The sequence below is a fragment of the Halichoerus grypus genome, chromosome 12 (assembly GCF_964656455.1).
Source record: "Halichoerus grypus chromosome 12, mHalGry1.hap1.1, whole genome shotgun sequence".
Lineage (NCBI taxonomy): Eukaryota > Metazoa > Chordata > Mammalia > Carnivora > Phocidae > Halichoerus > Halichoerus grypus.
Genome location: NC_135723.1, coordinates 3,958,676 through 3,973,363, shown reverse-complemented (window position 1 = coordinate 3,973,363; position 14,688 = coordinate 3,958,676). Strand labels below are relative to the sequence as shown.

The 14,688-nt window shown below is 40.7% G+C and overlaps 1 protein-coding gene across 1 annotated transcript in view; it reads right to left on the bottom strand.

Annotated features, from left to right (window-relative positions):
• Positions 1-7,418: 7,418 nt before the first annotated feature.
• The window catches only part of VWC2 (von Willebrand factor C domain containing 2), a 110,111-nt gene continuing 102,841 nt past the window's right edge, over positions 7,419-14,688 (bottom strand). The window contains exon 3 of the mRNA XM_036101805.2: positions 7,419-7,942. Within this exon, the coding sequence (XP_035957698.2) occupies positions 7,791-7,942 (152 nt within the window). The 3' untranslated portion in view covers positions 7,419-7,790. The remainder of the gene's footprint in view (positions 7,943-14,688) is intronic.

Genomic DNA, 14,688 nt, shown 5'->3' with positions numbered 1-14,688 from the left:
ACTTTTCACTTTTAAAATTCTAATTATAAGAAATACATGCTTAGGAAGGGAACAAAGCCTGAAATCAAATAAAAATAGAATTGTGTTCATTTGGTAATGTAAATACAATAAATAAAGGAAAATGGGAAAAGGAATCCCATGGTGTATTTGAAAACAGTTCTGCCTAAAATTTAAATTCCAGGAATTTTTAAAATAGATAATTAATCAAGGACTCCTGGGTGGCTCAGTTGGTTAAGTGTCTGCCTTCAGCTCAGGTCATGATCCCGGGGTCCTGGGATTGAGCCCCGTGTCGGGCACCTTGCTCAGGGCGGGTCTGTTTCTCCCTCTCCCTCTGCCCTTTCCCCCTGCTTGTGCTCTCACTTGTATGCTCTCTCTCTCAAATGAATAAATAAAAAATATTTTATTTATTTATTTATTTTTATTTGACAGAGAGAGACACAGCAGGAGAGGGAACACAAGCAGGGGGAGTGGGAGAGGGAGAAGCAGGCTTCCCGCTGAGCAGGGAGCCCGATACGGGGTTCGATCCCAGGACCCTGGGATCATGACCTGAGCCGAAGTCAGACGCTTAACGACTGAGCCACCCAGGCGCCCCAAATAAACAATCTTTTGAAACAAAGAAAATTAATCATTAAATATTACTAAATTCTAAATAAGAGTGAGAAATGTTTCTATTTCCTGAAAATTGAATTTGGAACTAAAGGGGCAATATTTACAATTGCTTTAACTCACCAGAATGTGTCAGTGATGTACTAAAGTGACTTTAAGTGCACCCTTTGATTATTGTTGGTAATTCTGTACCGGTCTAACGTGTAAGTCACAGGCTTTGTGTACTTCTCTGAACTCACTGGAAGGAGTTGAACTACTCACCTCTTGGACCATCAAATGCCCACATGTCAAGCATTTAGAGTGCATTTTCACTTAAATCTTCCTAATGTTATTGACACTTTGGGTGAGCATGCCTAGCATGAATGTCAGCGTGACTTAATGTTCAACAGGATTTATCCCCTTAAAAATTAGGCATTTGACACTCAAAATAATAAGATACCTAGCAGTAAAACCTAACCAAACAGGCAAAAGGGCTATACTCTGAACACTGTAAAACACTGATGAAAGAAATTGAGGGTGACACAAAGACATGGAAAGACATTCTATGCTCATGAAACGGAAGAACAAATATTGTTACAATGTCTATATTACCCAAAGCAATCTACACACTTAATGCAATCCCTATCAGAGTACCAACAGCATTTTTCACAGAACAAATATTCCTAAAATTTGTATAGAACCACAAAAGACCCCGAATAGCCAAAGAAATCTTGAAAAAGGAAAGCAAAGTTGGAAGCATCACAATTCCAGATTTCAAGTTATATTACAAAGCTGTGGTGATCGAAACATTGTGGTACTGTAATGAGTACTCATGAATCACAAAGTTCTACCACTGAAACTGACAAAAACATACAAATAAATAAAAAAACACTATGGTACTGGTACAAATATGGACACATAGATCAATACAATAGAATAGAAAATCCAGAAATAAACCCACAACTAAATGGCCAATTAATCTTTGACAAAGCAGGAAAGAATATCCAATAGAAAAGAAGAGAGTCTCTTCAACAAATGGTGTTGGGAAAACCGGACAGCAACATGCAAAAGAATGAAACTGGACCCCTTTCTTACACTATACACAAAAATAAATTCAAAATAGATTAAAGACCTAAATGCGAAACCTGACAATAAAAATCTTAGAAGAGAACACAGTAACTTCTTTAACATCGACCATAGCAACTTTTTTCTAGATATGTCTCTTGAGGCAAGGGAAACAAAATCAAAAATAAACCACTGGGACTACATCAAAATAGCAGCATTATGTACAAGAGCCAAATTATGGAAGGAGCCCAAGTGCCTATCAACTGATGGATGGATAAGGAGGATGTGGTATATATAAACAATGAAATGTTACTCAGCCATAAAAAAAAAAATGAAACCCTGCCATTTACAACAACATGGATGGACCTAGAGAATATAATGCCGAGTGAAGTAAGTCAGTCGGAGAAAGACTAATACCTATATGATCTCACTCATATGTGGAATTTAAGAAACAAAGCAAATGAGCAAAGGGGAAAAAAAGTGAGAGAGGCAAACCAAGAAACAGACTCTTAACTCTAGAGAACACACTGATGGTTACCAGACGGGAGGGGGTGGGGGATGGGGGAAACAGGTGATGGGGATGAAGGAGGGCATTTGTCATTATGTGCACATGGAATTGTTAAATCGCTGTATTGTACACCTGAAACAAATATAATAGTGTATGCCAACTAACTGGAATTAAGATAGAAATGTAAAAAAATAAAAAATAAAAATTAGGTGTCTGGGCTTAATCTCTACATTTTCGTGTTAAAGTTAAAACAGCAGGTGCAAAAAAACAAAAAACAAAACCCCAGGTGTTCTGCAAAACTCAGAGTGAACTTGGACATGTGGTGAAATGTAGACAACCACCACCTTCTCACACTTTCCCAACAGCCTGTGGAAATGTGTGTTCCTGCAGAAATGACTGAGTTCATTGATTTATTACTTTATTAGATACCTATTGAGTAATTATGTTATGTAAAAAGATGAAAACATGCATACATACTGGACTGTGAAAGTCTAAGACAAGAAATTTATATTCTAAAAGTCAGAACTAAGTAAATAAATACTGTAAAGACCAAAGCTATAAACTTGACTTATCATCACTAAGCACCAGTGTCTCTTCAACATAAGAAATATATTTTCAGCATCAGAAATTTGACACTGAAAGCCATGTGTTTCCTGACTTGTATCAGAAATGGCCGGTGCCTGTCTAAGGGCTGTTCTCTATAAACTCTGCAATGGTGGAGATTTGCTATGTTTTGGGCTGCTGAACCCTGGACACTGAGGTTTGCAAGTCAGCTGAGACAGCAGGAGACAACAGGTCAGGCAAACAGTCATGGAAGCTTTGAGTTGCTCTTCAAGATGGTCGTTGGCCTTAAACAAGGACAGCAATAAAAACCTCTGAATTATTACATTGAATACAATTCAACAAGCCTTCAGCATAAAGGTATTGGACGGTATTCTAGGGACTGAATGTTCCATAGCCTGAAATAAAGAGATTTTGCCATGAATAATAGAGCAAACAGACAAACTGAAGTATAACGCCAAGTATGATATGATCTCTAAATCATGCTAGCATAAAATACCAAATGGACAGTGTGGCAGGGGCCCAGCGCGACCATCCATGTAGGACTAAAGAAGCTTCCTCAGAAGCAGCGACACTTGAGCTGGATATTGAAAAATGGCGAATATCTCCAAGTGCTGAAAAAGCAGGGAGTTGGGAAGCAGAGACCACGTTCAAAGCGTGGTCGGAGGAACCCAAAGCCTGAGACTCTCACGGCCAACAGGAGACCCGGGCAGGGTGTGGGCTGCGACCTTGCCCCGTATTCATTCAGTCAAAGACGCCATCTGTGTTCAGGAAACTAAACTGGTAGACTGGGGAGGCTGGTGGGAATGGGAAGAATGAACCAGCTCTACGTGGAACAGTGAGAAGTGGCTTCTGGCACATAGAACATACGAGCTGTAAACCCTCGTTTATTCCCGAAGAAGTGATTGCTCTCTCTGAATCTGAGTACTCAGGAAGAGTGACCGCACCAGCCATCCACAGAGGCTGCTAGTGGGAACAGGGGACTGTGGGGGTAAGTCTAGGAACGACAATGTGTTGCCAACGAAGCCCAAATCCTGGAACAATAGGTGTCTGACCGGCCTCATTACATGGATGAGACGGCACCTAATCACCTTTCCTTAATTGTTTTTTTTTTTTTTTTTTTTAGTCTTTAAGGTTCAAGCCACCTATATTTATTTTATTTTATTTTATTTTTTTAATTTTTTTATTGTTATGTTAATCCCCATACATTACATCATTAGTTTTAGATATAGTGTTCCATGATTCATTGTTTGTGCATAACACCCAGTGCTCCATGCAGAACGTGCCCTCCTTAATTGTTTTTTAAGTAAACTCTTCCCCCAATGTGGGGCTCGAACTCGTGACCCCGAGATCAAGAGTCACATGCTCTACCGACTGAGCCACCCAGGCGCCCCCTCACCTCTCCTTATTACATTGCATTGCAGAAAAGCATCTGATTTTTTTAAAAATCAGTAAGAGTAGACTTGATGTCTTGCCTATTAAAGCAAATATAGTAAACTGTTAATATTTATTAAATTTGGCTTGTGTCTATAATTCTGTTTTCTATCTATATTTAAAAATAATGGATATAGTTTTCAGTTTTCGGTTGAGCTAGTTAGTATATTGTGCACATTTTAAATAATGGATACACTAAACTTTTCACTTTAAAATCTTTCACTTTCACTGCTTAAAATCAAAACAAAAAACAAAATAGAAGACACTTGAATTCTCTGAAATTGTTTGGATTTTTTAAACATTGTAAACATACAACATTTGTGTTGGGGGAATAGAGAGGAGAGTTTCTTAAACATAATCGCGATGCTAAAAATTTTTAAATGTGTAAGACTCTCTCTTAAACCTGTTTTACTGTACAAAGGAGATGAAGAAATTGAAAGTATCAAGAAGTCGAAAGAAAAACACTGAAATGTCAGATAGCTTCGAGGCATGAAATCTCCTTGCTGTCAAGGATGCTCTCACCTCCGCATCGGTTGGAGCTGCCCCTCCGTGTGGCGCATGGCGGGGACGCATCTAAGGCGTGCTGCGTGCAGGAATAAAACGCAAGGTTTTGAAATTACCCAAGACTTCCGTGAAATGTAAAAGGACTGACAGATCCACGCAACGACACAGGAAATATCCTGTGACTGAAGGAACGAATCTCACTTGAAAGTCTAAAATGTCACATTAGATAATTTCCAGGATCGTCCTGTTGCTTAATACACATTGCTTCGCCTGGGCAGATATATAGGTTGGATATTTGAAATAAGGGCATGTGCTACCTCTGTAAGCACGATTTCCTTTTTCAACCTGAAGAAGTCACTTAACAACAATCACAGGGACTCATGGAGCAGACCGATTGGAAGATTAAGAATTATGGCTCTCCAAACACGTCTGTACGTGAACTTTGAGGCTCCTTTTTCAGGCCTGTGTCCAAACCAGAATATTTTGCAATCGAATAACTTGGACATGTATTTTCCTCTTTTTATAATACAGTTGTTAAGGTTGAATGAATAGAACAGTTTCATTGTTAAAAATCTCTGCAAAATATTCTATGGGGAAAAAAAGAAGAGGAAAAGAAAATTTCAACGTGCTACAGCCTTATAGACGTGAAACTCTACACTCATGGCAAGAAATAACCGAAGAAGAACAAGTCTCTCTTAGACAAAAATGCAAATAGCATCATTCTACATTAAGGATATGCAGTGTCATTAACCCAAGTTCAGCCATATGTGTGGTTTACGTAGTGTTCTTACGTGGAAAGAGGAATGAGGGGCTGGAACCAGAGAGGGACAGGGAGTTACTTCAGTGTAAGAACAGCCCCCATGTTCCAGCTCCGGACTGCGCCCGTGGTATGTATGGGTCACACTCGTTTAGAGCAAGTAAAAGTCTGTTCCCCAGATGCTCTCCTATTCACTCTCTCTGTATACGACCAAAGTCCCAGGTTTCCTGAAATTCTCATAGGTCCCACTGCAATTACTCCAGAGCTCACCGCCCATGCGGGGAGGGACTTACATCACCAAGGGAGGCAGGGAGACTCTGGGCCTCTGACTGAGTCTCTCACTGCAGCGTGTTTGCTGGGGAGAGAAGAGGCGGCTTTGTGGACTGTTAGCGATAGCTCATGACCCACCTCCCCACGGGGATTCGAGCCCACTGTTGGCAAAACCATAACTTATATAACCTTGTCTCCAAAAAAAAAAAAGAAAAATCTACCTTTGGATTATAGAGTGATGATGGCCAATGTCTAGTAGACTTTAGTACCAAAGGTTAAGTTTGGGAAAGCAACTAGCTAATACTTGCCCTGAGCATTTTCTTGAAAATCTATGTGCGTGGAGCCCATTTGGCCCAAGGTCGTTCTTGATAAACAAGATTCAAAGTAAATATAAGTGTATGTAAAGTTCTGGAGGCTTCAGTTAGGGCTGGCTGTACATTTATTAAGGTACACAGTGGTTCACGTTTTCAATAATGACAAATATATCAATTTTTCTTGATTAGTCAACTTTTAATGCTTGAATGATTTCTTAGACACTGGATGATATTTTGGTATTCTCTGCTCTTTTCAGGAAAGAACTTCCCTTTGCCGACCTTGAATTGTCCTCCTGCCACAATGCACTATAATTTCTTACTCGTGTTAGGTGTAGGGCCATGAAGGCAAGAAACCATGCTTTATTCCCCTTTTTGTCATCAAATGATTTGTAACTAATAGGTGCTTAATTCAAAATTTTGGAGTAAATAAAAATATAGGGAAAAAAACTTTAAAGATTCAGATAATGACTATCATTATTTTTTCACTGTACGCCTATTAAGACTGACCACCTTTCTCAGCAGTGTGCAAGGGGTCAATGTGATTGCTAAAGGCAGGAATATTCTCTAATATGCATTGCTCAAGGAATAGGATTTGCAGTGGCTTCTTTTATTCCCTGTCCAAATGAGGGGACATAAAATCCGTTTGGGATTACAGGTAACTACACAAAAGTAGCCGAGCGCACGTGGGCTTTGGCACTGTCCGTGCTCACATACTGGCTGGGATGCTCCTCACTCTGTTCCAGAAGGATGGCTAATCCAGGGTGATCTTTCAGATTCTACTCTCTTACGGAGGGTAGTTGATCGTTCCGGTAAGAAACACGCATCCACTGAGTGGACGGTGGGGGAGTGGGGTGGTTCCCTGCACTGCATCTAGATTCCAGGTAGAGACTTGTTTGGGGCTTGGGTTTTCCTCCACTGTGCTCCAGAGAGTCAAGAAATCCCCCTATTTCACTGCACGCTTCAGCTTGATGGAACAACAGTGCAAACGTTCCAACCTACCCTGTTGCTTGGCTTACAAGATGATTTAAAGGCATGCTCAGAAGAGAAAGTAATGTGCGTGAGAATGAACTCTATGGATGTGTCCATCTATGGCCAACACGGGAGCCTCGAATGCACAGAAAAAGCACATGCTGCTAACTTTGTACCTGCATCTCCCACATGACCGAGAACGGAGACAATCAAAGCAGGGAGTCATTATGAGAAGGAAACGTATTTGTGTGAAGGAGACCAAATCTCGTAAGGACACACATGAGATCTGTCTCTGGAATGAGACACCACGGGGGCAGGATTTCAGTATTTCGTCGTCTTATGGTCCATCGATGGGCGCACTGTTCCAAGCTGTGAAGCAGAATCAAGTAGCCACCACCAGGCTCGCGTGAGGGGATCGGGGACTGAAGACGATATGCAGGAACACAGTGAGCATGGTTGACAACACGGCATTTTTAATCTGTATCTATAGAAAACATTTATATAAGCTAATAGAGGATTATAGAAATACATTTAATATAGAACAGTGTCCTTCGGTGTACTTACTGTGAAAATAGCACATTTATTTAGAGAGGGGGGGTTTATGCCCAAAGTTCTTGTGGATGTTTTGAAATATACCCATTTCCTTCTCTTGCAGTAACTGTTAGCAAGAAACGCAAAAGTACCAACCATGTTCCATATTCCTCATCAAAAGTCTTCTCCTGTTGAATGCTATTCCCCAGAGTCATCTAGAATGTTCCCATCAGTAAAATGTTCTAGAAAAACGTCTTTTTTTTTGTTCTTGTGTGTGTGTGTGGTCCCGTTCCTACATTTGCCTGCACTCATGCCTCGTGCACATGGCCTGTCTCTCGATCCTCCACGTGCCTTCCTCGTAAGTACAGTGACATATGGTACATTCGTCAGTCTTGACTTCTCTTCCAGCGGGGATGACAGTTGTTTCCGCAAAACAGTTTGGGCCTGCAACGCAGAAAAACGTTTTACATTAGCAGTGTGCATAAATATATAATGCATTTAATTAGGTAGCCAGCTTCACGGTATATGTTTTATTCCCTCTCCTGTGAATGACAGTGGGGAAGTGACAATTTAAACAATATGAAGCACTCCTACTTTTGTCCTGAAATGAAACTGGCGTTATTTAAATCTTTTATGAGTGGCAATACTGTGATTTTCACTAACTGTTCCATCCAGGGGGCCTTCTACAGAAGTCCAATCTGCAATCACTTGATTTAATTAATTCTAAGTGACCACAGAAAAAAGTTAATTAACTGTGACTTTCAAAGAACCGGTCTCATTCTTCATGGCACCTTTACAAGAGGGAGTTTAAATAAGCAAACTGCTTGGAGTAACAATAAGTCCCGTGTAACTTCCGCACCTCTCGGAGTGGGTTTTTGGATATTGGACATCAGTGCCCAAGGGGCTTCTGTTGGTCCCACCCCCGGGGCCTCTGACTCACTCAGTGTGGGATGGGGCCGAGAATGTGCTGTGATAACATGTTCCCACGCGCTATGCGCTGCCGCTCGTCCCCCAGACCGGGACCCCTTTTGAAAAGCACCATCTTAGTGTTAACCAGGGCTGTATCTTCCACAGGCTTCCACGCCAGCCCAAGATCTGCTCTACCTCCAGACCTCCCTCTAAAATGGAAACGTGAGCATTTACTGGGGCCTAAATAAGGGCCCCCAGCTTTGAACTTGAGCACTGAGTCAGATTCTCATTCTCCCTTTTTTGCCTCTATAGTCTTTGCTAACGTGCTCACAACCAAAATATGCTTAATTGTGATGTATGCAGCCATAAAAGCGATAAAAAAAAAAAAACATTCGCCTACAAATTTTTTAAAAATAAACTAATCCAAACAAGCTCCAGGATAAAAACTGGCTCTTATAATTCTAAGCAGAAAAACTCATGGTTTCGTGGCTACTGGTTTTCACATTAGCCAAGTGGTCAATGTCATCCTCTGGACCCCGTGCCCCAGTATACACAGCCCCTTCTCCCTGCAGGGGCTCTGCTTTCTTCTTACCCCCAGCCCTTCCTACTCAGACACAGCCCTAGGATTCATCCCTTCACTTATTTTTTTCTCTGTTGGAGACCTTGAAGCATTCACAATCATCCATGTGGGGATGAATCCAAATCGCAGCTCCAATCCCCTCTCTTGAGCATTGGTTCCGTGTTTCCAGCCTGCTGACACTTCAGACTTACCAGGTGTGGTCAAGACCCTCTCCTCCATCAGCTTTGGTGAATTACAATACTTTAAATACAGACCCTCGCACACCCAGTTGGCCAATGTGAGGTCCTCTATCTCTGCACATTCCCACACAACCTACTCAGGGCTGCCTCCTGACCCCCATGGCCCGGGATGGCTTCCTCAGCTCTCTCTCTTTGAGGTCAGCGCCAACAGTGGTGTGGCAGCCGGTCTGGGCAGGACCCACTTTGTCAACACTTGTCCCACTCGGCACGTGAAACACCTGTTAATTTTACATTCCACTCTAGCTCTCTTTAGCATGCTTCTTTCTTTCTGTTTCTTTTGCAGAGTTTAATCTAAGGACACAATCTCCTTCTCATTTGTCCTAATATCTACCAGTGTGCTTTGCCCATAGAAGACACACCGTAATTGCCCAGAAAACCTGTACTTGTGGGTGTTAGGTCCTTACAGGTCTCCTCTCCAGAAAAATCTGGATTCAAAATCTGATACCACTGCTAATAGTTATGTGATCTTGGACTAAGTAATTTCATTGTTTTGAGCTTAAATAGCCTCATTTACAGAAGGGCAGAGGACCCGGATAGACACTTTTCCAAGGAAGACATCCAGACGGCCAACAGACACATGCAAAGATGCTCCATATCACTCATCATCAGGGAAACGCAGATCAAACCCACAGTGAAATACCACCTCACACCCGTCAGAATGGCTAAAATCAAAAACACAAGAAATAAGTGCTGGTGAAGATGTAGAGAGGTGGGAACCCTTGTACACTGTTGGTGGGAGTGTAAACTGGTGCAGCCACTGTGGAAAACAGCATGGAGTTTCCTCAAAAAATGAAAAATAGAAATACCATACAACCCAACAGTTCCACTACTGGGTATTTATCCCCCCCAAAAAAACCACTAATTTAAAAAGATACATACACCCCTATGTTTTTGCAGCATTATTTACAATCCCCAAGCTATGAAAGCAACCTAAAAGTCCACTGATGGCTGAATGGATAAAGAACGTGAATATATACTCAAAGGGATATTATTCAGCCATAAGAAAGAATGAGATCTTGCCATTTGTAACAACGTGGATGGACCTAGAAAGTATTATGCAAAGTGAAATAAGTCATTCAGAGAAAGATAAATACTGTATGGTTATATATATATTTATGCATGTGGATGCCCGATTGTTCTACCACCATTTGTTGAAAAGATTATCTTTTCTTCATTGCACTGTGTTTACTTCTTTGTCAAAGATCAGATCACTATACCTATTTGGATTTATTTTTGGGCTCTCAATTCTGTTTATTGATCTGGTTATCTTTCTTTTGCCAATACCACACTGTCATTTTATGTGGGTTGTCAAACTTGTAGGCACAGAATTGTTCCTTGTATTCCTCTGTTATCTTTCTAACTTCTGTGGGATCTGGAGTGATGTCCCTTATTTCATGATATTAGTGATTTGTGTCCTCTCTCTTTTTCCTTTAGTTAGCCTGGCTAGAGGCTTCTCAATTCTATTGATTTTTTTTTTCAAACAACCAACTCTTGGTTTCTTGGACTTTCTCTATTTCTCATTTTCAATGTAATTGATTTCTGCTCAAATTTTTTTTTAAAGATTTTATTTATTTATTTGACAGAGAGAGAGAGATAGCCACAGCAGGAATACAAGCAGGGGGAGAGGGAGAAGCAGGCTTCGGCTGAGCAGGGAGCCCGATGCGGGACTCGATCCCAGGACCCTTGGATCATGACCTGAGCCGAAGGCAGACGCTTAATGACTGAGCCACCCAGGCGCCCCTCTGCTCAAATTTTTATTATTTTTTTTCTTCTGCTTACTTTGGATTTAATTTGCTGTTCTCTTTCTAGGTTCCATAGATGGGAGTTCAGACTGATTTCAGTACTTTCTTATTTTCTAATATATGCATTCGATGCCTTGAGTGTCCCTCCAAGCACCGCTTTTCTGCATCCCACAAATTTTGATCAGTGTGTTTGCATTTTAATGAAGTTCAAAATGTTTAAAAATTTCTCTTGAGACTCCTTTTTTGACTGATGTCTTTTTTAGAAGGCTGTTGTGTATCTCCAAGTATCTGTGGATTTTCCAGCTATGTTTCTGTTACTGATTTCTGGTTTAATTCCACTATAGTCTGAGAGAAGACGCTGTATGATTTCTGTCCCTTTACATGTGTCACAGTGGGTTTTATGGCATGGATTGTGCTCCATCTTGGTAAATATTCCATGGGAACTTGAGAAGAATGTGTATTGTGCCATTGTTGGATAAAGTAGTCAATAGATATCAACTATATCCAGTTGATTGATGGTACTGAGTTCAACTATGTCCTTACTGATTTTTTGCCTCCTGGAGCTGTCCGCTTCCAATAGGAGATGCTGAAGTCTCCAACTGTAATAGTGAATTCATGTATTTCTTCTTGCAGTTCCATCGGTTTTTGCCTCATGTACTCTGAAACTCTGTTGTTGGTGAAAACACGTTGAGGATTATTATATTTTCTTGGAGAACTGACCCATTTATCATTATGTAATTACCTCCTTTATCTTGGATATCATTCTTTGCTTTGAAGTCTACTCTGAAATTAATATAGCTACTCCTGCTTTCTTTTTATTAGTGTTAGAATGATTTATTTTTCTCCATCCACTTACTTTTAATATATACATGTTTTATATTTAAAGTGGGTTTCTCGTAGACAATACATTGCTGGGTCTTAAGTTCTGATCCACTCTACTTCTGTCTCTTAGACCATTAACATTTAAAGTGATTATTGAAGGGCGCCTGGGTGGCTCAGTCAGTTAGGCGTCCAACTCTTGGTTTTGGCTCAGGTCATGATCTCAGGGTAGTGAGATTGAGACCCGCATCAGGCTCCAAGCTTAGTGGGGAGTCTGCTTGAAGATTCTCTCCCTCTGCCCCTCCCCCCACTTGTGCATACACATGTGCTCTCTCTCTAAAATAAATAAATAAATCTTTAAAACAAATAAAGTGATTATTGATACAATTGGATTTCTATCTACCATATTTGTTACTCTTTTCTACTTGATGCTTTTGTTCTTTGTTCCTATTTTTGTTTCCTTCTTTTTCTGCCTTTTCTGGATTTAACTTATTAGCACTTTATATGATTGTATTTTCTCTCCTTCTTAAACATATGTTGCACTTCTTTTTTTTTTTTTAACTAATCCAAGCCCACTTTCAAATAACGCTCAAGTGTAGTGTTAATAATGACAAATAACAAATAATCCCAACTCCTCCCTCCCGGCCATTGTATCCATATTATTATTCATTTCACTTATTCATAAGCATAAATAAAGGTATCTATCCAACTACCTATCAGCATACATAACTGAATCCATAGTTACTAGTATCATTTTGAAGGAACTATTTTCTGTTAGATCATTTAAGAGTAAGAAAAATAAGGGTCACCTGGGTGACTCAGTTGGATAAGTGTCCAACTCTTGACTTTGGCTCAGATCACAATCTCAGGGTCATGAGATCAAGCGCCACATCCAGCCCCGAGTTGGGCTCCACGCTGGTCATGGGGTCTGCTTAAGACTTTCTCTCCCTCTCCCCCTGTCCCTCCCACTGCACACACACGCTCTCTCTCTCTCTTTAGAAAAAAGAAAAAGATTAAGAAAAATAAAAGTTTTTGTTTTACCTTTACTTAATCATTCTCTGCTGCTCTTCCTTTACGTAGATCCAAGTATCTGCATTTCCCTTCTCTCTCTCTCTGAAGAGCTTCTCTTAACATTTCTCGCAAGGGAGGTCCATTGGCAGAAAGCTCCTTTAATTTTTGTTAGCCTGAGAAAGTCTTTCTTTCTCTTTCAGTTTTCAAGGATACTTTTGCAGGGTATAGAGTTCTCTCAATACCAAATATTTTACTCTACTCGACTTGCTTCAGTGGTTTCCAAAGAGCAGTCAGATACAATCCCTGTATTTGCTCCTCTATAGATGAGGTGCTTTGACCTCTGGCTTCTTTTAAGATTCTTTCCTTATCTTTGATTTTCTGAAGTTTGAATATGGTATGCCTAGGTGTAGGGGTTTTTTTTTTTTTTGGCACTTATTCTGCATGGTGTTCTCTGAGCTACCTGGATCCACAGGTTGGTGTGTATAACATTAATTTGGGGGAAATTCTCAGTTATTCCTTCAAATATTGCTTCTGTTCTTTTTTATGTGTCCTCCCCTTCTGATATTCCCATTATGCATGCATTACACCTTCTGCAGCTGTTCCATGGTTCTTGGATAGTCTGCTGATGAGCCCATCAAAGGCATTCTTCATTTATGTCAGTGCTTTTGATCTTTTTTCTAGCATTCTGGAATTTATTTTTGGTTCTTTCTTAGAGCTTCCATCACTCAACTTACATTACCCATCTCTTCTTGCATGATGTCTACTATTTCCATTCGAACCCTTAACATATTAATCATAGTTATTTTAAAATTCTAGTTTGAGGGGCACCTAGGTGGCTCAGTCGGTTAAGTGGTCAACTCTTGGTTTCAGCTCAGGTCATGATCTCAGGCTCATGAGATCAAGCCCCACACTGGGCTCCATGCTCAGCGGGGAGTCTGCTTCTCTCCCTCTCCGTTTCCTTCTGCCCTTCCCCCACTCCCTCTCTTCCTCTCTCTCTTTCTAAAATAAATAATAAATCTTGAAAAAGAATAAAAAATAAAATTCTGGTTTGAGAATTCCAACATGCCATATCTGACTCTGGTTCTGATGCTTGCTCATCTCTTCGAACTATTTTTCTGGCCTTTTAGTATGCCTTATAATTTTTATAAATTTTTTGAAAGTTAAATAATGTATTGGATAAAAGGAAGTACTGTGAATAGAACTGTAGTAGCATGGTGGGAAAGTGTGGGGGAGGGGAAGCATTCTCTAGCCTATGACTCGGTCTCCGTCTTTTCCCAAGCCATTGACTCTGGACTGCAAAACTCACAAGTGCTTCTTATCCCTACACCCACTTTGGTTGTTCAGGATGGCTAGATTGGGCTGGAATTGGGTACTTCCCTCCTCCCATGTGGAAAGCTAGGGTGAGATGGAGTTGGCTATGTCCCGTACCCCAGGTCAGTTAGACTCTGGTCAAATAGTTTCTCCTGAGGGCAGACAGGCGCTGTTAAAAAGAATAGAATACTCTGAATGATTTCAAAATGGTTATTTTCCCTTTCTCCCTTCCCTAAGACATTAAAGCTCACAAAATTAGGGGAACCCTCCATGACTGGGTCCCACTGGAGTTTTTGACTCTCAGACTCATCCACACTGAACCTCCAGCAATTTCTCAATTACAAGTTGGGTTTTCATCAACTATAGTTTAGGTTTTCTTAGCCCAGCACTGGTTCCCATGGAGGTTTCTGCTCTGGTAAGTTGTGCTTCTCCGTAGCTATCTGTCTGTGTCTCCAATTTTAGGGGGAGCGGTTTACCCTGTGACCTTACTTCTCTGATGAACTGGAAACCACAATGACTGATTTTTGAAGACTGAACCAATTTTGCATACCTGGAATAAATCCCACTTGGTCACAGTGT